The sequence below is a fragment of the Oncorhynchus gorbuscha genome, linkage group LG05 (assembly GCF_021184085.1).
Source record: "Oncorhynchus gorbuscha isolate QuinsamMale2020 ecotype Even-year linkage group LG05, OgorEven_v1.0, whole genome shotgun sequence".
NCBI classification, from domain to species: domain Eukaryota; kingdom Metazoa; phylum Chordata; class Actinopteri; order Salmoniformes; family Salmonidae; genus Oncorhynchus; species Oncorhynchus gorbuscha.
In genome coordinates, this window is record NC_060177.1 from 52,540,823 (window position 1) to 52,564,396 (window position 23,574).

A 23,574-nucleotide genomic window follows, 5' to 3' on the forward strand; every position below is an offset into this window, starting at 1 on the left:
ACTCTGTATAAACCAACTGCATGTTAATAGTGTAGGCCACTACAATTCCACATTTTTAGTTATTTTGACGTACAACTTTGGGTTTTAAAATCATACAGGTGTGGTTATGTCCTTGTCTCAGTAGCTTTCTTTAGCCAGGAAAATCTATTTCCTGGCTATTAATGGTGGAGGCAAGACTCCGGTGCCTTACCCCCATAGGGAAGGTCCTTGTTATTTCAACAGAATATGATCAGATAATTGTGTTCCCCTGAGAGTGGATGATTGGGTCTGACAGTGATCACTCACACACACACACCTGTTGTTTGTAATGTCATGCTGCTAATCAGTGGGCTTTCTTTACTGTAAGATGGAGGTCATGTCGTTCCCTCTGTTGGATTGAGACGAGCACAGTAACCTTCTTGACTGTGTTTTAGTCTAGGTAGATGGAGGAGCCCTCCGGTCAGGCTGATGGTGCTAGAGGACCAGCCCCATGTTGTCAGATGGCATTTTGGCTCTCAGCGGTCACGCTGGAGGGGAGAGACAACAGAGATCTGATCAGCTTATCCTCGTTTGCTTCACTGCCACAGAGCCTAATCAATTGTTAATGACTTGTTGTGTAACCAGAGATGGGACTGAGAATTCCCAGCCAAACAAAGCCCTGGCGGGCTGACGTAGGACTGTTGCTAGTGTAGCCTAGCTGAGTCGTTGTTGTTCAGTCACCGGTGCCTCCAATGCCATCCTGGCTGAGTTCTCCTAGGTGCAGGTTACCATGGTGACATTACTGCTGAGTGCCTGCCCTTGCTCTTTGCATTACAGGAGAGATATCCAGGCCTTCGCTGTATGACACTATTAGTGATGCAGTGCCTCGCTTCTCATTTGACAATCTCTCTCTTTAAGGATATGCCTAAATATAGGTTAGTACAGACATCTCCTCTCTCCTTCTGTGTCTCTCTCAGGATGTTTTCAAATGGGTTAAAGTCGAATGAAATGATGCGCCCAATGATGACACGGGATGGTGTTGACACGCTGTGGCTCCTCCCACTAATTGTCTCGTGTCTTACTGTGGGACTGGAGGGCGAGAGGCTGGCCATCATGAGCTGAGCTCAGAGTGGTTGGGTGGGTGGGAGGGGGACCTGGAGCCTGTTGGAGCAGGAGAAAGGGGGAATGAGGAGCCCTGGCTGTGAGGACGAGGCCCAGTGGCCCAGGAGGAACTCAATACCGCTAGCAGGTGGTCCACGTGAGAACCACCAGGATAAACCAACAGAGAGGAGGAAATCCCACCAGTCTCATTCATACCAATCTGACGTTGTAAAGAGAGAAGACCGGGATCATTTCCGCTGTAGTTTGAACACAGCAGTGAGTCTTTGATTTGAGGTTCGACTTCTAGGTCTACATACTGGCTCGATCAGCACCACTACTCAATGGTGTGTGCCAAACTCCAGATTTTGTGTGTGGTCAAACGTACATGCAGCACTGCGGTCTCGCCAAAAAATAAAAACAAAGGCCAATCGCTGTTCATCCATTGTGCCTTACCTGCCCTGCCCTGCCCTGCCCTGCCCTGCCCTGCCCTGCCCTGCCCTGCCCTGCCCTGCCCTGCCCTGCCCTGCCCTGCCCTGCCCTGCCCTACTCTACCCATGCCAGAGTTGCTCTGTAGGGGACCTGGGGTCTGCTGCATTATCAAACACCCCTCCCTCCTCCAGCCCTGTCGAGACCCATTAATAATTCCCCTCCCAGTCACTCTGCAAATGTCATTAGAGGGGAAGGCCTGAGAATAGAGAGCCCAGAAAATTCCCCACAAATTACAGCAGGAAAGGAGTAATGCCTCCCAAGAGACTGTCATAATTGGAAGGGATGGTTTATTTGCCAGAAGCAGAAATGTTTGGAAGGTCTTTTGAAGGACTCATTTGCTTGAAGGTTCCCGTTTTAGAAATGGGAGTCGACTTAAACCAGTAAAAACCCAACCTCAAGTCACCTCATCACCGAGTGCTAGGCTATGGTCAACATCTGTAATGTGACGTCGGGAATGATTCCCTCCTTTTTTGTGCATTTTAGTTGCCAAGTGTCACGCATTTCTTGGACACATTGAAGATTTCCTTTCTGTTTGCATGGAGCTCGTGATTAGTTGTGGAGTTGGTATAATTCACATGGCACAAATATAATGTAGGCTGTAAAAATGTAACAAACTGTAAATTAAAATTACCCTTGGTTAGGCTACTCTAGAAGGAATAGACATTTTTTGTTTTAGGAGCAATATTGCAGATGGATATTTTTCTCTTCTGGCTGAGCAAAAGTTGTATTTTTGGCTCATGTTGTTCCTTGAAACAGACTCTGTTAGGACGAGCATCGACAATTTATTCAGGAAACGGTCCATTTCACAGATCTGGGTGCACGGCGCAGCTACATTAATGGTGTGATGTCTGTGAGCTGTTCATTTGTTTAGTGTGTGAGCCAGTAGGAAAGGAAGTGTGAGACCGATCCCAGTGAAAAGCTGTTATTGGATTTATTTATCAGTGTCTGTCCGATGATCAAGACTGGGAACTGCCAGGGACCTCACAATACAATATTATCACGATAGTGTGTGCTGATATAATATGTATTGCGACTCTTATGATTCTCACAGTTCAATATGTATTCAGATTCTATACTGTGATTTGTTGCGGTTCGACGGTCCAAACATCTGCTGCAGAGGGACAAGAGCAGGCCATGAGAAAATGAGTTTTTTTGATAGGTCATGAAATTAACAGTGCTGAAAACAAATTAGCTCCGTGTTTAAAAAGAAGATGGAGAACAAGCTATGAAGGAAAAATACTAGAGTTTTGGTGCAGGTACAGCCGAACTAGCGCAAAAAATCAGATTGCGATATTGTCAAAATGATACGATATGTTGTAAAAAATAATGTCCCAGTATGTAGCTGTATCCCCCCCCCCCCCCCCATCACTACTGGTGATGTCTTTTTGTCCTTAATACTCACAGCCTTTTACAGTCTTTTCCCATCTTTCCTCCCACTGTCTTCTTCTATGGCAGGTATAGTTAATTAATTTGCTCAAATAATAATTAATGCAATTCATTAATTATACAGGGAAGTAGCCTTGCTTAGTATTTAGGATTGCAGCACCATCATTATCTCATCAAGTGATTGTCGCTGAGCCTGTATCCTGTTTTTCCCCCTCCACTACTCTAACAAAGACAGGTCTAGGTCTTAGAAATAATCCAACTCTTTTTAAATCTCTCTCTAATCTGGGCAGTCTCTCAAAAGCACATGCTCAGCTTTCCCCTTTGAACTCGCGGCCGCTCCAGTCATGTCACTTTATGTGGAATACAGTTTTTTTTTTTTTTGTTACGCCCGCCAACAGTTTCCATGGTAACAGGGACTTAGGGGAGTCGCACATCAACGCGGCTGCTTCTGCTGTGTGTGCACAGCGAGCAGATGTGCCGGAGAGATCCACACAACAATGCACTGCTCTCTCCAAATGCCACGGATGAGAGGAGACGGAGACCACTCAATCGATATCATTTTTCTCTTGTTGCTCCACCATTTATATTGTGTTCATTTTTTTTTTTAAATGAAAGGATAGTCTGAGTGAATTTTCACTCTCTGGTTTCTCTCCTCCCCCCTGGGCCACGGCGACTCCCCTCTCTCCCTGTCCAGGGCTTCCTGAGTCGCAGACTGAAGGGTTCCATCAAACGCACCAAGAGCCAACCCAAGCTGGACCGCAACAGCAGCTTCAGAAACATCCTGCCGGGCTTCAAAACCACGGACAATGACAGGTGAGATGCAACTGAACAAGTACTTCACACACACAACTATTTTCCAACGGGTCTAACTATACATTTGAGTGAGGTTTTTCTCTCTCGCTTGAGTAGCCTTGTTTCACTGTCAAAAATCAAATGAACCATTTAGTGTTCAGCGAAATAACAACGCAATGTCAAATACAGGTAGCCTAGTCAAATAATGAACATCCAATCACATTAACCGTTACTCGCTTGCGGGAATTCCACTAACGGTCTGTATGTAGCCAAACGTAGCTGCTGCTCATCCTGTTTGCTCGAAAATGTATCAATGGTCTAAAAACAAAAGTACGGCCTACATCCATAGAGACACATACCAGCTCTACTGGTAGTACTGCTACTACCAGAAGTACTACACCTGTCGACGACACAAGTTGTTCTGCTTCCACGAGCACATCCAATGCTAGCATCAGTTATTCTACATTTGTTGTTAGCCCAGCTAGCATGGACGCTGACAGTTGTGATCTGATACAGACAAAGAGCTATTGCCCCCTTAACCTGGGAAAGCACCGAACAACAGACAGGGACGTTGGATCATCGAAGAGGCGCAAATATGATGAGAACTACATTGATTTTGTGGTTCACTTATATTGGGAGTAGTGCCTTTCCTCAGGCACTGTGTGTTATATGTGCAAAAGTACTCACAACTTGATGAAACTCTTGCGCAGACATTTAGAAACACAACATGCCAATTTGAAAAATAAGCCGCAGGAGTTTTTTGAGCGAGAATTAAGACATGTAAAAAAGCAACAGATACCATTAATAATAAGGGGCTAGAAGTATCTTATATGGTGAGCTACCGAGTGGCTAGGACAGGCAAGCCCCATACTATTGTGGACGACTTAATTCATTCTTGCTGCCGCGCCGCGGACATGGCTGGGACAATGCTGGGTTGGAAAAGCCCCCAAAAACTATACAGACAATGTCTTCATCAAACAACACTGTTTCACGACGCATCAATGACCTGGCAGGAGAAGTTTTGAAACATTTAATGTTTCGCATACAAGCCAATGAACTCTATGCGTTACAGCTGGATTGAGTCAGGGAATGGCATTTATGGGAGGCCAATTAATCCTATAGGTCAATTAATCCTCTTCTGGAAACCAGGACAACAGGAGAGGATATTTTTAAAGTACTGGACAGCTTTGTGACATCAAATGGACTTTGGTGGTCAAGATGTGTTAGTATCTGAACTGATTGCACAAAAGCCATGACAGGGAGACATAGTGGAGTGGTAAAGCACTTGCAGGCAGTTGCTCCCGACGCCACTTGGGTACACTGCAGCATTCACCGAGAGGCTCTTGCTGCCAAAGGAATGTCTGACTGCTTGAAAGACATTTTGGACACTAGAGTGAGAATTGTTAACTTTGTTAAAGCAAGGCCCCTGAACTCTCGTGTATTTTCTGTACTATGCAATGATATGGGCAGCGACCATGTAACGCTTTTACAACATACAGAAGTGCACTTGTTATCAAAGGGGCAAAGTATTGACACGTTTTTTTTTTTCAAATTGAGAGACGAGTTTAAAGTTTTCTTTACTAACCATAATTTTCACTTGCATGATGATGAGTTTCTCACACGACTGGTCTATCTGGGTGATGTTTTTTCTCGCCTGAATCATCTGAATCTAGGATTACAGGGACTCTCCGCAACTATATTCAATGTGTGGGACAAAATTGAGGCTGTGATTAAGAAGTTGGAGCTCTTCTCTGTCTGCATTAACAAGGACAACACACAGGTCTTTCCATCATTGTATGAATTTTTCGGTGCAAATTAACTCAAGCTTACAGACAATGTAAAATGTGATATAGCGAAGCACCTGCACCTGAGCGAGTTGGGTGCGCAATTACGCAGGTACTTTCCCAAAACGGATGACACAAACAACTGGATTCATTATCCCTTTCATGCCCTGCCTCCAGTCCACTTACTGATATCTGAACAAGAGAGCCTCATTGAAATTGCAACAAGCGGTTCTGTGAAAATTTTATCAGAAGCCACTCCCAGATTTCTGTTTTGGGCTGCGCTCAGAGCATCCTGCCTTGGCAAATCGCACTGTTAAGACACTGATGCCCTTTGCAACCATGTACCTATGTGAGAGGTTATTCTGTGGCGGCAGGGTAGCCTAGTGGTTAGAGTGTTGGACAAGTAACTGTGAAGGTTGCAAGTTCAAAACCCTGAGTTGACAAGGTACAAATCTGTCGTTCTGCCCCTGAACAGGCAGTTAACTGTTCCCAGGCTGTCATTGAAAATAAGAATTTGTTCTTAACTGACTTGCCTAGTTAAATAAAGGTAAAATAAAATAAATAAAACAATTCTCTGCCCTCACTAGCATGAACACATTTTCCACACACAGGCACAGGCTGTGTGTGGAAAATGATTTAAGACTGAGACTCTCTCCAATACAACCCAACATTGCAGAGATATGTGCATCCTTTCGAGCACACCCTTCTCATTAACCTGTGGTGAGTTATTCACAATTTTCAATGAACAAATATGTTTTTTTAATGTAAGATGGCTAAATAAAGAGCAAAATTATTGATTATTATTTGTGCCCTGGTCCTATAAGAGCTCTTTGTCAATTCCCACGAGTCGAGTTGTGACAAAAACTCACACTCATTCTTATGTTTAATAAATGTATTGTATAGTGTGTGTGTGGCAGGCTTATAATGATGGCAAAAAAACAACATTTGAGAGTGCGCTGACCCTAGTGCTAGAGGGGGTAGGTACGCAGCTGGAGGTTGAATGTTTGAAGTGGTACGGGACTGTAAAAAGCTTGGGAACCACTGATCTATTGCAATTCAAGTGGATGTTGGAGGGCGTTTTTACTGAAGAATGTGTTTTTTCATATGATTGTGTTTTACTTTTCGTGGTTTGTTTGTTTTCCAGGTATTGTGTAATTGTGTATATCGATACTGCGCGTATAGTGTAATTGTGTATATCGATACTGCGCGTATAGTGTAATTGTGTATATCGATACTGCGCGTATAGTGTAATTGTGTATATCGATACTGCGCGTATAGTGTAATTGTGTATATCGATACTGCGCGTATAGTGTAATTGTGTATATCGATACTGCGCGTATAGTGTAATTGTGTATATCGATACTGCGCGTATAGTGTAATTGTGTATATCGATACTGCGCGTATAGTGTAATTGTGTATATCGATACTGCGCGTATAGTGTAATTGTGTATATCGATACTGCGCGTATAGTGTAATTGTGTATATCGATACTGCGCGTATAGTGTAATTGTTGTTTATTTTTATGTTAGGTCGTCATTGTAAATAAGAATTTGTTCTTAATTGACATACCAGTAAAAAATAAAATAACTTCGGTCCTTCTCTCCAACCGTCAGGCTGTGGGGCTGTGTCACCTCACTGGGTGGTAGAATGACACTCTTCAGACAGTATCGTGGTTGCTGACTGTTGCTGTGAATCATTTTACATTTTATTCATTTAGCAGACGCTCTTATCCAGAGTGACTTAGAGTCATGCAGGGATTTATATGGTTCTTAACCTACACACACAGTGCAGGCTCTTGTTGAGGTGGGAGAGGGATTGGCTGAGCTGTGCTGTGCTGTCAGGAGATTTCATCCACCATTACACCTGCCCATTATCCCAGGGCTGGACGAAAAGGAAATACTCCTCATGGCAACCACAAGGCAGGGGAGCCTGATTTATTATCTACACAGCCTCTAGTGGCCATGCTTGTTTTTTTTTGTTTTTTAAGTCCGTTAAAAGAACAAATTCTTATTTACAATGACTACCTACCCTTGCCAAGGCCAAATGACGCTGGGCCAATTGTGCGCCACCCTATGGGACTCCCAATCACATCCGGTTGTGACACCTCTAGCACTAAGATGCAGTGCCATAGAACGCTGTGTCACTCAGGAGCCCCGTGTGTAATGTGTACGCTCTACTGGAGTAAGGGAAAGAGGGATACCTAGTCAGTTGTACATCTGAATGCCTTCAACTGAAATGTGTCTTCCGCATTTAACCCAACCCCTCTGAATCAGAGAGGTGCGGGGGGCTGCCTTAATCAACATCCACGTTCAGAATGACAGATTTTTACCTTGTCAGCTCAGGGATTTGATCCAGCAACCTTTCGGTTACTGGCCAAACACTCTAACTACTTGGCTATGATGCAGTGGACCACAGAAGCTTGAATTGTGGGTGTTACTTTTGAGGGTGTGTTTGGAACTGGCATCCTACCTCCTGGCTCTAGTAGTGTAGAAGAGCAGACCGAGGGGGTGCCATCATCACCAGTCTATGGCAGGTCCACTCCTCTAAATTAGTTTACACAACCCACTGAATGAGTGTTTGTGTTTCTAATTACATGGACTTCCCTCAAATAAAGAGGTTGAATGAAGTGCCTATATCTGTTAGTGATGGGGGGGGAATCGATACAGTTACTTATTGGAATATTATTTTGACTCCAAGTATTGTACAGCGGTACCAGCTAGTGCTAGTCGGCTGTACATGTGCCAACACTTCATCCTATAGCTTGTTGTCCATCTTCCTTTTTAAATAGTGAGTCAACATGGTTTCAGCACTTATATTTCCCTAACTGATAAACTCTTTTTCTGACGCTTTCTCGTCTCTCTGCATTATACATATAGTGAGCAGTATCTTTAGAACATCAAATTGTAATAAAATCGCAGTATTGAATCGCAATACATATGTGACCGACCGGCTCGATTCAGTCTTATGTTGAAACATATGAAATGGTTTTTTTTTACATTGGATAAAGTTAGAGGCTCACTCAGAGCTAGAAAATGGTATATCAGACACTACAGTTGAGGAACAATGAGAAAGTAATTCTGCTTTGAAAGTTGATAAACTTGTAACCTCACTTTTGAGAAAATGGCCTTTGAATGTTTTGGTAAATCTACTGGAGAGCTCTTCTTTGTCTACTCCCATTCAGCGTCATTCACACCCTCTTAAGCCGTAGATCTACCATTTCTTTAAGGATTCACATGTGAGGCCATGTACTAAACAACCAAGATTTAAAGACTAAAGGCTGGTTTATACTATGTCTATCGACAGTTGTCGCAGTGACATCAGGAAAATTCTATTGTCGTCCGACATCAAACCTGTCGTTATCAAAAGTTATAAACACAAACACTACAGGCTGCTTGACATCAGCAGCCTGGTGCTCCAAAATAGCATAACTATTGTATTTTAACACCAATAAACTCACCCGTTTAAAAATGTATTTAGTATATGTCAGTCTAGCAAACCAGGCTACTAAAAGCAACTTTCTAAGCAATGTTTTTGTTAGTTTCTAGCTAGCCAGTTCAAATATTGATCATATTATATAGCTGACCACGTCTTTATTTTAGTTCATTTGTCCTCAATATTACAGGAAAATAAACTCACAATAAGATCATTATTTACAAGTTAATGGCGAGCCAATTACGGAAAATAGCTTACAGTTGTGAGTGTGATGAAATGAAAGCAGGGCATTCTATTGGAGACTTTTAGAACTTGGGCACTGTCTTGTTGGCCCAATGTTATACGTTTGGTGCAGGTCATGTTCTTCACATTAGTGTCTCTGGTAAAATAAAATATTTGTGACAAGCACAGGATACAGAAGGTCTAGTAAAATGATTACTTGCACAGTGGTGTTTTGTTTTAAACATGTAGCTAACTAGCTAAACAATTAACCATAATCCCAACTAACTAACCAACTAACCCTAACCCTAACCAACATAATATTCCAACCCTGCATGAATCTGCAGGTAGCTAACCAATTAGGTTCAACGTTAGCTAGCTAGCTAACATTAGGCTATAGCTAGCAATTCAAATGGCTCTTTTTAAATATGTATTTTGTTTGTCAATCTAGCAAACCAGGCAACTAAAAGCAACTTTCTTAACATTGTTTTGGGTCGTTTCTAGCTTGTAAGCTAATGTTAAGTTAACTAGCAATGCAAATGGCTCTGAGATATGAATAATATTACTACACAGATCATACACTTAACGTTAGCTAGCTAGCTAGCTACAGTACGCTTTAACTTTAAATTAAAATGACTTTCTGACCAAATTAAAAACGTATAATATCTGAAAATGTAGCTAGCTAGACTATCTTACATGGATGGACGCTTCTCCCTCTGTCACGGATGCCATGGTTGTCCTTAGTTTGAACATGTAATCCCTCTGCATTTTCGCAATCAAAATGCAGAATTGTCTCCATCTCCTTAGCTATCATACTCTATTTCCACCGGGCATTCCACTGATTTCAAAACTAGGTCGTCCAGAAAGTGGAGAGGAACACGTTTTCAGTTCTACTATGTGTCATGACTGTCCTGTAAGGATCCAAATAGGTCAGATCAGGTTTGCAACAACTGACTTTAGCCAGACCACCTCTCACACGCAGGGAGGGGTTAACAACTCATGCTCTGTTGTAAATCAAGGTAGAAGATTCAGGTCCCCCTCTCCAAATTCACCAAAAGAATGTTGTTTCAACAGACTCTTGCTGAAGCTCGAACACGTTCTAAAGCAAATACTGTAACAATATTTTGAATGTGGGAAATGGCCAGAGGCGATCTATAGAACACTGTCATATAGTTTATTTTGTGATGTAATTAAAAATGTTAAAGGAAACACTAACTTAGAAAGTATTCCTACTACATGTGTGAAGTGTCCATCCTATGCGTTGTGCATGGGGGCGGCAGGGTAGCCTATTGGTTAGAGCGTTGGACTAGTAACCGGAAGGTTGCGAGTTCAAACCCCCGAGCTGACAAGGTACAAATCTGTCGTTCTGCCCCTGAACAGGCAGTTAACCCACTGTTCCCAGGCTGTCATCGAAAATAAGAATGTGTTCTTAACATTGCCTGGTTAAATAAAGGTCAAATTAAAAAAATTAAATGTAATATGAAAATGATGTGTTTTTGTTAAGTTAAGAGGGATATGATTTGAGAAACTGTAAGATAATTGTTTTATATAACTTTGTACAAGTTACATCCCTGAGTGAGGTCCGAGAGCGTGTCAGCCTGACGGAACCACCCTTTCTAACAAACTGTATGAAATGATGGGTTAAGAATTAACATATCGGACCAGAGAGACGTAGAGCTTCAGCTCACGTTTTAAAGTGGCTGGAACTCTGAATCTCAACAGGAGGTAGAGACGATAAAGTCGCCTCCCGGACAATCGCTGGTACGGCTGATTAGCTGTCCTAAGTAAAGTATCTAGAAAAGCGAATTGAAGTGGGACCATTCTACTACTCTGCTCAAACCACCGTAGTACTCTACTCTCATCCCCCCACTAGGAACCATCAACACGGCTGGCTAGCCCATCTTCAAAGAGGCATCATCTGTTCAGGACTACACGACAAGTCACTGGATACCGGACAACTACAGAAAAGGACAACAGAAGACTTGTGGAACCATTTTGGGACAAATCAGAGCCTTACAAGCTTGCCGCTAAAAGCCACAACCCCCTTTCCAAGGCTGCCCGGTTCCAAGAGAGATACACGGTGAACCAAGGCATTTTCACGTAAATGCATTCATAATTTCTTACTCTAAGCGGGTGGCGGTTCGTGTGCAAAGTATAGGAGTAATAATAAGTGAGAGTCATTTTTAAATGTACCAAGTTTGTCTCTCTGTCTCTCTCTTGCCCTCTCCATGTAATTTGTAACAAGCAGCCATATTGTTGCCAGTCCCCTAGGGACCTGTGTTTTTATGTATTAAGTGTGTATGTTTATCATGTGTTACCATTTAGTTAGCTAGTAAATCAATAAGCCAATTTGTGATGTACTGAATCATATGTAAGGCTTGGGTTTTTGCAGAGGCAAGGAGGTAATGACTGTTCAGAAGGATATGATGCGAGGTTATGATTAATCAGTTGACTGTCTATAGATGTGATAGATAAGGTTCTTTACAGTATCAAGCCATTATCAGCCATCTCATTATCAAGCCTGTATGATGCGCTAATATAGTGGGCTTTCTCCAGATTCCATAGCTGCACACTGTGTTGTGACATAATGCCATGTATTTGGACCTCCTTTGTCTTTGAGACATTTGTTCTGCTGACCCGGGTCGCCTTGGCCTTTCTTTGGGTAGATGCCCAGAAAAGTGAACTGAGGAGGAGGCACCCACCCAGGGCTGTACTGTTTCAGTGGTCTCACTTCCATTGCCTGGTTAGCCATAGAAAAGGTTTCCAGGTCATATATATACCCCAGCTCAGGGCAGTACTGTACAGGCAGTGGCCTAATTAATTACAGTCGCACGCAGCTCTGTAACCGAGTGAATGCCAGGCATGAGAACAGAACACGCAGTAATACCAGGAGATATGAAGGCTTCTCAGATGCATGAGTCCTTGTGTCTTTCTTTGGGCTTTAAGGCAGAGAAATAGGAAATTATTATTATTATTTTATTTTTTTAAATTATTTTTTGCCCTTTTTCTCTGCAATTGGGAGTTCGTCTTGTCCCATCGCTGCATCGCAACTATGGACTTGGGAGTGGCGAAGGTCGGAGCCATGTATCCTCCGAAACACGACCCTGCCAAGCCGCGCTGCTTCTTGACACACCGCCCGCTTAACCCAGAAGCCAGCCGCACCAATGTGTCAGTGGAAACATCGTCCAGCTGGTGACTGAAGTCAGCTTGCAGGCGCCCAGTCCACCACAAGGAGTCGTTAGAGTGCGATGGGACAAAGAAATCAGAGCTGCCCAAATCCTCCCCTAACCTAGACCACGCTGGGCCAATTGCGCTCCGCTTCATGGGTCTCTCGGGTCACGGCCGGCTGTGAGCCTGGGTTCAAACCCGGGTCTGTAGTGACTCCTCAAGACCGCTGCGCCACTCGGGGGACCAAGAGGAAATGTTTTGCTGGCAAGCTGCTATCTCAGATTCCCGAGCCTGATAACAAGATGTATATGTATTAAATATAGTCACACAGGCATGCATTCCAGCTGATACTGTATACTGTATTTCTATTGGCCTTGAGCCAGTGATTGCTCAGTGGGTAGGTCCTCTGGATTCTGGACCAAAGCTGTGAGTACTAGGAAAGGCCAGTGATGCTGCTAAGTGCTGAGATATGGACGGGATGGGAGTATATGCGTGCAGTGAAGGGCCCGACGTAGTGGATTAAGTGTAAGAGCCTAAGGAGAGTGGATGCGATTTGTACATTGAGATAGGGTTGGGCATATGTGTGATGTGTAGACAGACGATGGGTCCCTGGCACCTATTGGGGATTAGCCTCATCAAATCCTAACCAACCAGCCCATCTAGTCTGTGTGCCTCCCTCTGAATTGGGCTGAATGGGCTCCCTCTCCTCCTCCCCTCCCCCAGTCTCTTTGAGCATGCTCTCTGTTACCCGCTTCTCTCTCCTTGACATAAGAGGACCTGCTCCTTCCATTCCTGAGCCATCTGCTCTGTCTGACAGACTGACCATGCATTCTACACCATCAACATTATAGCCCCCTGATTTAGTCACCAAATAAGTAGTAACTCTACCCAGGAAATGCACTGAATAGATGAATCAATAATGTACTGTATGTTCTCAGATGCATCCTAACTGTTTCAATGTGTCACTCAGGTATTTACTGGCATAGCCCGGGGCAGTCAGGGATTAGCGATATGGATGTGGCGCATAATAATTACCGGATGAGGATTTGGCCTCGCTGTCTGCAGCCTTTTTGAGTCTCTGAGATTCATGCTTAATTGGATGACTTGCTGGCATTTCATGCCTTCTGGAAAGTGAGGGAATTCCTAATCTTGTAGGGCAGCCTATTATTATAGGCTAAATCTGTATGATTTCTCACTTTTCAAGGGTCATTTCCAAAAATGAGATCTATCTATTGATTCCTGAATAATATAAGTATTAAAAATGCCTCATGACTGGATCCATACACTACAATTAGGGACTAGGGCTTCATTGTATTTTTGTCTAATTGCAATACTGATGTCACATCTCCTATCCATATTTCTGTTAAAAAGTAATTGATTTATTCAGATAAAGCCTATTTGATAAATGAGTCTGTTTTAGTAGCCTGTAATCGTAAGTTACGCTTCAGTGCCGTATTTCCATTGTCTTATTGCCTCTGTTGTTCATGAATTCGGCTTGGACCACAAACCTCTGAACAGTGCCACATTTTTTGGCCCGGTTTGACTTAGCCTAGGCCTAATCCATGAGAGTAAACAACTGCAAAATATCTCCATGCATGCCCTTTCACTCAGTGTGGCGCATCTGTTATAAAACATATTTGTCTCAACGATACAGTTTCAGCGCTTGCTTCCTAAGATTAGGCGTATAAGCCAATCATCAGCTAACAATTTATATTTTTAACCCACACAAAACAATGCAGCATTTTTTAAAGCTTTTTTCTATTTCAAAAGTAATGAAATTTCACATTATCAGCTTGGAACAGATGCACACAAATCATTGAAGAAACCTATTATGTCAATACCATATGTAGCTTAGCCTTTATATAGGGTGTTTTGTTTTCAGAGAGATTGATAAGACATGCAAGAGCCTTCATTCAGATTTTAAAAAAATAATAATAATAATAATAATTTAAAGGCCACCCAGCAGGGGGCAGTCTGTTGGCAAACAGCAGGTCAAATTCCACATTTTCACTTATAGAGGTTCATTTTATACAGCAAATGCATTGTATTCGATAGTGACCGCAAATTGTAACATACTACTGGTTTGTAGAAGACATTACACATTGGTCCTGGTATCAGAACAGACCCTTTTGTCGAGACTTTCAGTCAAATGTTCCTGGCATCATGACTGTGCTCTCTTACTTAATCGGCTTTTAGCCAAGCAACTTAATAATGCAGGCCCGTACGATAACTCCTGACAGGAGCAGGAGTACTGTCGTCCTGTCTTCTCAACACTGCCTGACATGGGAAATGACCGACAAACCGCATACTTATCCATGCCTGCTCTAGTCCTGTCGAGATTCGGAGCCTCCGAGAGCCTGTAAACACCATGCCAGGAGGACAGCATTGTTTATTACGCTGGTCGTGCTGTACCGGGTTTCCTATCAGTTTTGTGTCTGACATTTTAGCACACGTTTGTTGAGAATCGGATACTAATGGCTACAGAAAACAAGATTCTGTCTGCTGCAAGACTGATGTTTGTCGACGCACTAGTCCAGAAATGGCAGCGCTACTGGAAGTGACATCATGGGTGCAGGTCAGGACAGTGTTGTGGTGGAGATCTTGTTGATGCGGAAGGTTACAGTATATGCTGGTACATTATTCTGATCAGGCAATGGAAGTGGTAAGCTATAATGTTTACGGCAGTGAATCCCACTGATCAGCACAAAGCCCCTATCTTGTTACTTTGGATTTATTTTGTTTTAAGTGAGAGCTTAACCCAATCCCTGACCGCTGCGGTTCATTGTTTCACACGCACATGCACGTACTTATTTGTCCTGTGTGGGTTTCTGGCCAGTAATTGGGTACCCTAATTGTTAAAGGGCCGTTAAGCAGGGGGTAAATCACTTTTGTAGGACACAGTCAAGTTTTGGGCTGTGATTTCGCCATCTCTCCTATTCTTTACTAAGATGTCTTTTTTTTTTTTTTTTCATTACACCACTTTTAATACAGTACTGCTTAGCAACCTATATTATCCTCCTCTGGAGTACTCAACGGTTTTATGCCGAAGAGGATAATTGTTAACTTCTCATGCAATAATGGGGAGATGCGCAGAATGCCCCTCAAGGTACCTCAATTCTGTGGGTGACGTAAGTTACGTGTCATGGTCGTGTGGCTCAACCTGCGCACTCACCTTCCATGTCAGACTCCAGAGACACAATCGTTTGTGTGGAAGGAGAAGAAAAAAAAACATCTTGTGAAGTGTAGAAAAGAAAATAGGCTGAAAATTGCCCACTTACCCGTGAACAGTGTCAGTTGCCAGGAAGCAAAGATACCATTTTCCCTGACGCAGTGTTGTCATAGAAACACGAAAAACCTGACACTTATCAAGTGTGTATATTATTTAATGTAGTGTGTGTGTGTGTGTGTGTGTGTGTGTGTGTGTGTGTGTGTGTGTGTGTGTGTGTGTGTGTGTGTGTGTGTGTGTGTGTGTGTGTGTGTGTGTGTGTGTGTGTGTGTGTGTGTGTGTGTGTGTGTGTGTGTGTGTGTGTGTGTGCGCGCCTCCAGTAAGTTGTGCATGAGTGAAAGTCTTTGATTCTCAGAGGTGGCTGTTTTAATGGATGTGACTCTTCTGACACTATAGGGAAGATAAGGACCACTTATGCTTTACCCTTGTTCTAGAGCTCTGAGCTGTAGTGAGTGCTGCACTCTGAACAAGGCTACTGAAGTCTTCTGAACAGAGTACAGCTTCAAATGATCCGATTGGCCAAACAGCATACCATATGGCCTCACCTTGTACTGCACCCCCTAAGTACGTGGTGCAGCACCACTAACCTTTGGTCTGTCCCTGCTGCTGCTTCTATGAAAAGAGGAATGAGAAATAGAGAGAGAGAGAGCTGTGTGATCTGCAGTGAGTGACTGCTACTCCCCAGAGGCAGATGTCTGTGTAGGGAGCAGGCCAGTCCGTCACAGAGACACCAGGACAAAAGACCACACACACACGTGCACACACACACTGCAGCAGGGGGGGGGGCAGGCAGAGGTTCAGCACACCAAACAGCCTGCTTACGCTGCGCGCGCTCACACACACGGAGACAGACAGCCAGACAGACGCAAGAGAGGGTGAGGGGGATGGAGAGAGGGAGCACAAGACGGTGGGCACAAGCAGTCCTCCGCCAGCCAGATAGAGGGAGCAGTGGCCCACTTAAAGGAGCGTAGCGGGGAAGGAAGTAGGGCAGGCTGTGGCTCTCTCGGCGTGGCTAGAATAAAGAGTCCAGAGGAGACCGACAGACTGGGAGGGAGGGAGGGAGGGAAGGAGAGTAATAGGCTAGCAGCAGCACGCTGTGCAGGGCTGAATGAGCCCCACCATGCTTTCCTCCGCTCTCACCACACAGAAGAAAATGGAGCACTGAGACGGCTTCCTCCTCATCCACCACCTCTTCCTCTTTCTCCTCTTTGCTCAAATTGTTCCCGGGGATTCTGACGGAATGTCTGGTGAGTATTCCGCCTCAGACTCCATCATCCATCTGATGGTCTCCATCTCAGTGTGTTAGGAACGCTTGACACAGTGCATTCTACGCAAAGGTCTCCGAGTTTCTATATAGGCTTTGTGGGCTTGGCATCTTATTATTTGTCTATAGACTTTGAGGGTGTTTCTTGTGTTTGGATGCAAGGCAGTAGTCTAGCTGTCGCCCTGATTGTTCTGGTTTTTATTTCATAGAATGAAAATGTTGAATGATGGCTTGTCGCAGTCAATATTTGCTCCTAGTCGACACATTCATGTTTGTGTCTAGCCAGGCAGCATAGTGTTCATGTGTGCCAGAATAGATGCACAACACTGTAGTTCACTCTGTAATGACAACTCAAGAATGTCCTCGACCTTCCACCCGGCGCTTAACGCCTCTCCCAGATTACCGTTTAGTTTCTAATGTCCTATGACTCCAAACAGTGTTCACACATGACAAGACTGTTGGCATGTGATATGTTGAAAGACACCATGTGGGTTCTCAAAATCACTTTTCGTCTGCGTTCTGAAAGGCAGCCACCCGATATGTTGCTGTTCTAAAAGCTTCTGAAATATTCACTACTGGAGTGGCAACCTGCTGTGTGTGTGTGTGTGTGTGTGGTGTGTCCGTCCAGCACTTAGCATGAGTGTGCACACGTGTGATCATAGAGAGTTGGAGATGTTTTTTTTCTTCTTCTCAGTTCTGCAGAGCTTCTCTGACTGCAATACTCAAAGTGAGGTTGGAGGAAAGGTGAGAAATGAGAAACTGCCTTGTAGAGGCTAAAAAACAAAGGCATAGCAATTTTCATGCCGACGTTTTGTCGTTGGTGCTCATTAAATCCAAACTCCTGTCACAGCTCATTTTGGAGGCAATCGGACGTCTTCGTAGCAGTGGGCCAGTTGTCAAAAGGAGGCGCAAACATGTCATCACGTTTCTAAGCCTGTGTGATACAGGATCTTCCCAGTCGCAGCACTTTGAACAGCTTGCTGTTTGCTAGACTTCAGTTTAGGGCGTATTCATTTATTCATTCATTCAAACACTTCAACTGGTAATATATTGAATATGGAGCATACATTTGAGTAATCAATTTAGCATGCTTCCAATGAATGATTCTTGTGCTTGACACCCAGTAATTGTTATGTAGCAACTAGTATTATGTGCCCTGTGCAGTTATGCGACTGTAGGTTATACAGCGGGTTACCTTTGCCCACTCTCACCCTGTCCTTTCAAAATGTACTTATTTTGCCAGAGTATTACCGTGGTAAGCTGCTTTGAGAAAGAGGCTTGCAAGTTTAATGCAATGGTCATCCATGCCGATAGTGCAGAGATTGCGTAATCTCAAGTCGTTCAGCTATTAAAAACGGATCAAATGGAACAGTTTCTGTTTTTCAAGGCGCATTCTGACACATTGTGTGTAGTTGGTATCGTAAAATAGTTGGACTCCAAATACTCATGACATTATCCAAACAGGTGAGTAATGTAGCCAGCCGGTTGAGAGACATGCATCCAGATGTTTTGAAATGGATCTATTTAGCGATTTTGATCTTCGTGCCCTCAACGGGATTAGTTTAAGCTCATTGTCTAAAATAATACAGGCTTTTGGCTAATGTTTTTCTTTCAACACACAGGAGCTTAGAAGATGTCCAGTCTCGCTCGTGATAGCTCGCAAAGATTCTCTGATTTGATTGACCTGTCTCCCAACTAGATTGGACACAGTGATAGCCCCACATACATTTTTTGGATTGCCCTAGAGACATTGGTACGTGCATCTTTTGAAACCCTGGTGAGATGATGTTTAACCTGTTTTCGCGTTTTTTTTGTGTGTGTTCTGACTTTGCCGTTATTGATGTACGATTGTTCAGCGCGCTGTTTCTTTTGTTGTTGTTGCAATCTGGATTAGAATCGGCCTCCGTGTCCCCTTTTTCCCTACGCTAAAGCACGCTTTTCTGCCTGTTGTTTCGTGTGACATCCTTGCTCGGGTGTTTCCTTTTCAGAACAGAGGTCCTTTTTGGGGCCCATGTTTCCTGTCAGCAAGGGAGTGTTTGAGGCATTTTGGAAGTAGCCCGTATTTACAGTCCTATATCAAAAAGCCACTAAGTGATCTGATATCGGAGGTAAAAACGTGTAGATGGCTGCAGCGATGAATAATGATTTAATCGGATCACGGGCACAACATCGGTTACATTGTTTTTTTCTTTCGTTTACACCTGTATTGCCTTTTGATGGTTTAACTTAAACCGACTGGAACTGCACAACAGATGGTGGAGGACGTGGTAGAAGAGATGCCGACAAGCAAATCAACTGCATAAATTGCTGTGCTGTGCATTTAATGTGTTAGTTTTGAATTCATGACTAGCACATTAGAGGCTGCTGCCCCTTATATACATAGACTTGAAATCACTGGCTACTTTATTAAAGGGACTAGTGTCCCATGAATAATGTTTGCATATTTTGCATTACACATCTCATAGTATGTATATTCTGTATTCTATTCTACCTGTGTGTTAGTCTAAGCCGCTTAGATATTGCTCTTCCAAGTATTTATACATTCTTAATTCCATTCCATTACTTTAGATTGTGTGTATTGTTAAATATTACTTTTTAGATATTACTGCACTGTTGGAGCTAGAAACACAAGCATTTCGCTACACCCGCAATAACATCTGCTAAACACAATTCTTAGATTTAAAAAAATAAAATAAAAATTAGAAAATAAAATGTATAGGCCTATCTGGCTTATATTATTACCCAACAACAAAACATGTCCTGTGATTGATAACAAAATATGGAAATGTATAGAATCTAAGTTTGTTTGTTCACAACATTATATACACTACCTGTCAAAGGTTTTATAACTCCTACTCATTCAAGGGTTGTTCTTTATTTTTACTATTTTCTACATTATAGAATAATAGTGAAGACATCAAAACGATTGTAATAACACATATGGAATCATGTAGTAACCAAAAAAGTGTTAAACAAATCAAAATATTTAATATTTTAGATTCTTCAAATAGCCACCCTTTGCCTTGATGACAGCGTTGTACACTCTTGGCATTCTTTCAAGCAGCTTTACCTGGAATGCTTTTATAACAGTCTTGAAGGAGTTCCCACATGCTGAGCACTTGTTGACTGCTTTTCCTTCACATTCGACACATTCCAAACCATCTCAATTGGGTTGGGCGATTGTGGAGGCCAGGTCATCTGATGCAGCACTCAATCACTCCCCTTGGTAAAATAGCCCTTACACAGCCTGGAGGTGTGTTGGGTCATTGTCCTGTTGAAAAACAAATGGTGGTCCCGCTGCGCGCAAACCAGATGGGATGGCGTATCGCTGCAGAATGCTGTGGAAGCCATGCTGGTTAAGTGTACCTTGAATTCTAAATAAATCAGACAGTATCACCAGCAAAGCACACCCACACAATAACTTGCTTTACGGTGGGAAATACACATGTGGAGATCCTACGTTCACCTACTCTGCGTCTCACAGACACGGCGGTTGGAACCAAAAATCTCAAATTTGGACTACAGACCAATGGACAAATGTCCACCGGTCTAATGTCCATTGCTCGTGTTTCTTGGTCTGAGCAGGTCTCTTCTTCTTATTGGTGTCCTTTAGTAGTGATTTCTTTGCAGAAATTTGACCATGAAGGCCTGATTCACACAGTCTCCGAGCAGTTGATGTGTCTGTTACTTTAACTCCAAAGCATTTATTTGGGCTGCAATTTCAGAGGCTGGTAACTCTAATGAACTTATTCTCTGTGGTAGAGGTAACTCTGGGTCTTCCATTCCCATGGCGGTCCTCATGAGAGCCAGTTTCATCATAGCGCCTGATGGTTTTTGTGACTACACTTGAAGAAACTTTCAAAGTTCTTGACATTTTCCGGATTCACTGACCATGACTTAAAGTAATGATGGACTGTCGTTTCTCTTTGCTTATTTTAGCTGTTCTTGACATAATATGGACTTAGACTTATTTGGTAAAAGACCATCTTCTGTATAGCCCCCGCTCCACCTTGTCACAACTCAACTGATTGGCTGAAACACATTAAGAAGGAAAGAACACCTGTTAATTGAAATGCATTCCACGTGACTACCTCATGAAGCTGGTTGAGAGAATGCCAAGAGTGTGCAAAATTGTCATCAAGGCAAAGGTTGACTATTTAAAGAATCTCAAATATAAAATATATATTTTAACACTGATTCCATAGTTTTGAGACTTCACTATTATTCTACAATGTTGAAAATAGTAAAAATAAAGAAAAACCTTTGAATGAGTGTAATGGCTTTTCTCTTCTGAGGAGGAGTAGCAAGGATCGGACCAATAAGCAGCGTGGTAAGTGTTCATTTTGATTTGAATAAGAAACATGAACACTGAAACAAAAACAATAAACGACAACATGAAATAACTCAACCGAAACAGTACCGTGTGGACCAAACACTAACATGGAAAACAAACCCCCACAACTCAAAAGTGAAACCAGGCTACCTAAGTATGATTCTCAATCAGGGACAACGATTGACAGCTGCCTCTGATTGAGCACCATACCAGTCCAAACAGTCATCCCAAATCATAGAAAAACGAACATAGACAACCCACCCAACTCATGCCCTGACCATACTAAAACAAAGACATAACAAAAGAACTAAGGTCAGAATGTGACAATGAGTAGGTGTTCTAAAACATTTGACTGGTTTTGTGTGTGTATGCAGTTGGAGTCTGAAGTTTACATACACCTTAGCCAAATACATTTAAACTCAGTTTTTCACAATTCCTGACATTTAATCCTAGTAAAAATCCCCTGTCTTAGGTCTGTTAGGATCCAAACTTTTTATTTTAATAATGTGTAACGTCAAAATAATATTAGAGTGATTTATTCCAGCTTTTATTTCTTTCATCACATTCCCAGTGGGTCAGATGTTTATATACACTCAATTAGTATTTGGTAGCATTGCCTTCAAATTGTTTAACTTCGGTCAAACGTTTCAGGTAGCCTTCCACAAGTTTCCCACAATAAGTTGGGTGAATTTTGGCCCATTCCTCCTGACAGACCTGGTGTAACTGAGTCAGGTTTGTTGGCCTCCTTGCTCGCACTTGCTTTTTCAGTTCTGTCCACACATTTTCTATGGGATGGAGGTGAGGGCTTTGTGATAGCCACTCAAATACCTTGACTTTGTTGTCCTTAAACCATTTTGCCACAACTTTGGAAGTATTCTTGGGGTCATTGGAAGACCAATTTGCGACCAAGCTTAAACTTCCTGACTGATGTCTTGAGATGTTGCTTCAATATATCCACATAATTTTCCTGCCTCATCATGCCATCTATTTTGTGAAGTGCATCAGTCCCTATTGCAGTAAAGCACCCCCACAACATGATGCTGCCACCCCTGTGCTTCACGGTTGGGATGGTGTTCTTCGGGTTTCAAGCCTCCCCCTTTTTCTTCCTTACATAACGATGGTCATTATGCCAAACAGTTCTATTTTTGTTTCATCAGACCAGAGGACATTTCCCTAAAAAGTATGATTTTTGTCCCCTTGTGCAGTTGCAAACTGTAGTCTGGCTTTTTTATGGCGGTTTTCGGAGCAGTGGCTTCTTCCTTGCTGAGCGGCCTTTCTGGTTATGTTGATTATAGGACTTGTTTTACTGTGAATATACATACCTTTGTACCTGTTTCCTCCAGCATCTTCACAAGGTCCAAGGTGCTGTTTTTCTGGGATTGATTTGCACTTTTCGCACCAATGTACGTTCATCTCTAGGAGACAGAATGCGTCTCCTTCCTGAGTGGTATGACAGCTGGGTGGTCCCATGGTGTTTATACTTGCGTAGTATTGTTTGTACAGATGAATGTGGTACCTTCAGGCGTTTGGAAATTGCTCCGAAGGATGAACCAGACTTGTTGAGGTCTACAATTTTTTTCTGGGGTCTTGGCTGATTTATTTTTATTTTCCCATGATGTCATGCAAAGAAGGACTGAGTTTGAAGGTAGGCCTTGAAATACATCCTCATGTACACCTCCAATTGACTCAAATTATGTCAATTAGACTATCAGAAGCTTCTAAAGCCATGACATTATTTTTCCAAGCTGTTTAAAGGCACCGTCAACTTGGTGTATGTATACTTCAGACCCACTGGAATTGTGATGCAGTCAATTATAAGTGACATAATCTGTCAGTAAACAATTGTTGGAAAAATTACTTGTGCCATGCACAAAGTAGATGTCCTAAACTATAGTTTGTTAACAAGAAATTTGCTGAGTGATTGAAAAAACTTTTTTTTTTAATGACCGCAACCTATAGAACGCCAGCTATCTGTAACTCGTCCTATTGGCATTGTTGCATCACTGGCAAGTTGTCACAGATAATATAGACAGAAGAAATGTTTGCTCCTACAGTGTATGCTCTTCTTTCTGTTTTTCCATAAGTGGTGTTGGTTAACTCCTGCACATTACAATTCATTTCCCGGTGGGTAAGCAGGGCAATTAAGCACCTGCTGAGCGGCAAAAGGAGAGATATGCGCTTACTCATCGCTCCCCTGGCTCTTCATTGGCTGCATGAATTAAACATGGCTGTACTTCCTGCCTCGGGGATGAGTCAGGAAAAGTCCTAGGGCGGGGAGTGAGTCGTCACACTCTCTGTAGCTCAGCTCATTAGTATGGTGGCGGGGACACAGCGAGGAGCTGTGAGAATTACAGAGAGATACCTGGCAGAGCTGAGGAGGTCCAACTAAATGAAACCTCCCTCTCTGAGAAGCTAGATCTCT

The 23,574-nt window shown here is 42.9% G+C and overlaps 1 protein-coding gene across 3 annotated transcripts in view; it reads left to right on the forward strand.

Annotated features, from left to right (window-relative positions):
* Window positions 1–23,574, forward strand: part of LOC124036023 (disabled homolog 2-interacting protein-like) — a 105,419-nt gene that overhangs the window by 62,959 nt on the left and 18,886 nt on the right. For 2 of the 3 annotated variants that reach the window (XM_046350077.1, XM_046350076.1), the window contains exon 3: window positions 3,629–3,747. In XM_046350077.1, the coding sequence (XP_046206033.1) occupies window positions 3,629–3,747 (119 nt within the window). Of the gene's footprint in view, window positions 1–3,628; window positions 3,748–16,606; window positions 16,803–23,574 lie in introns of those variants that run through there. The other variant, XM_046350079.1, reaches the window with a different exon arrangement.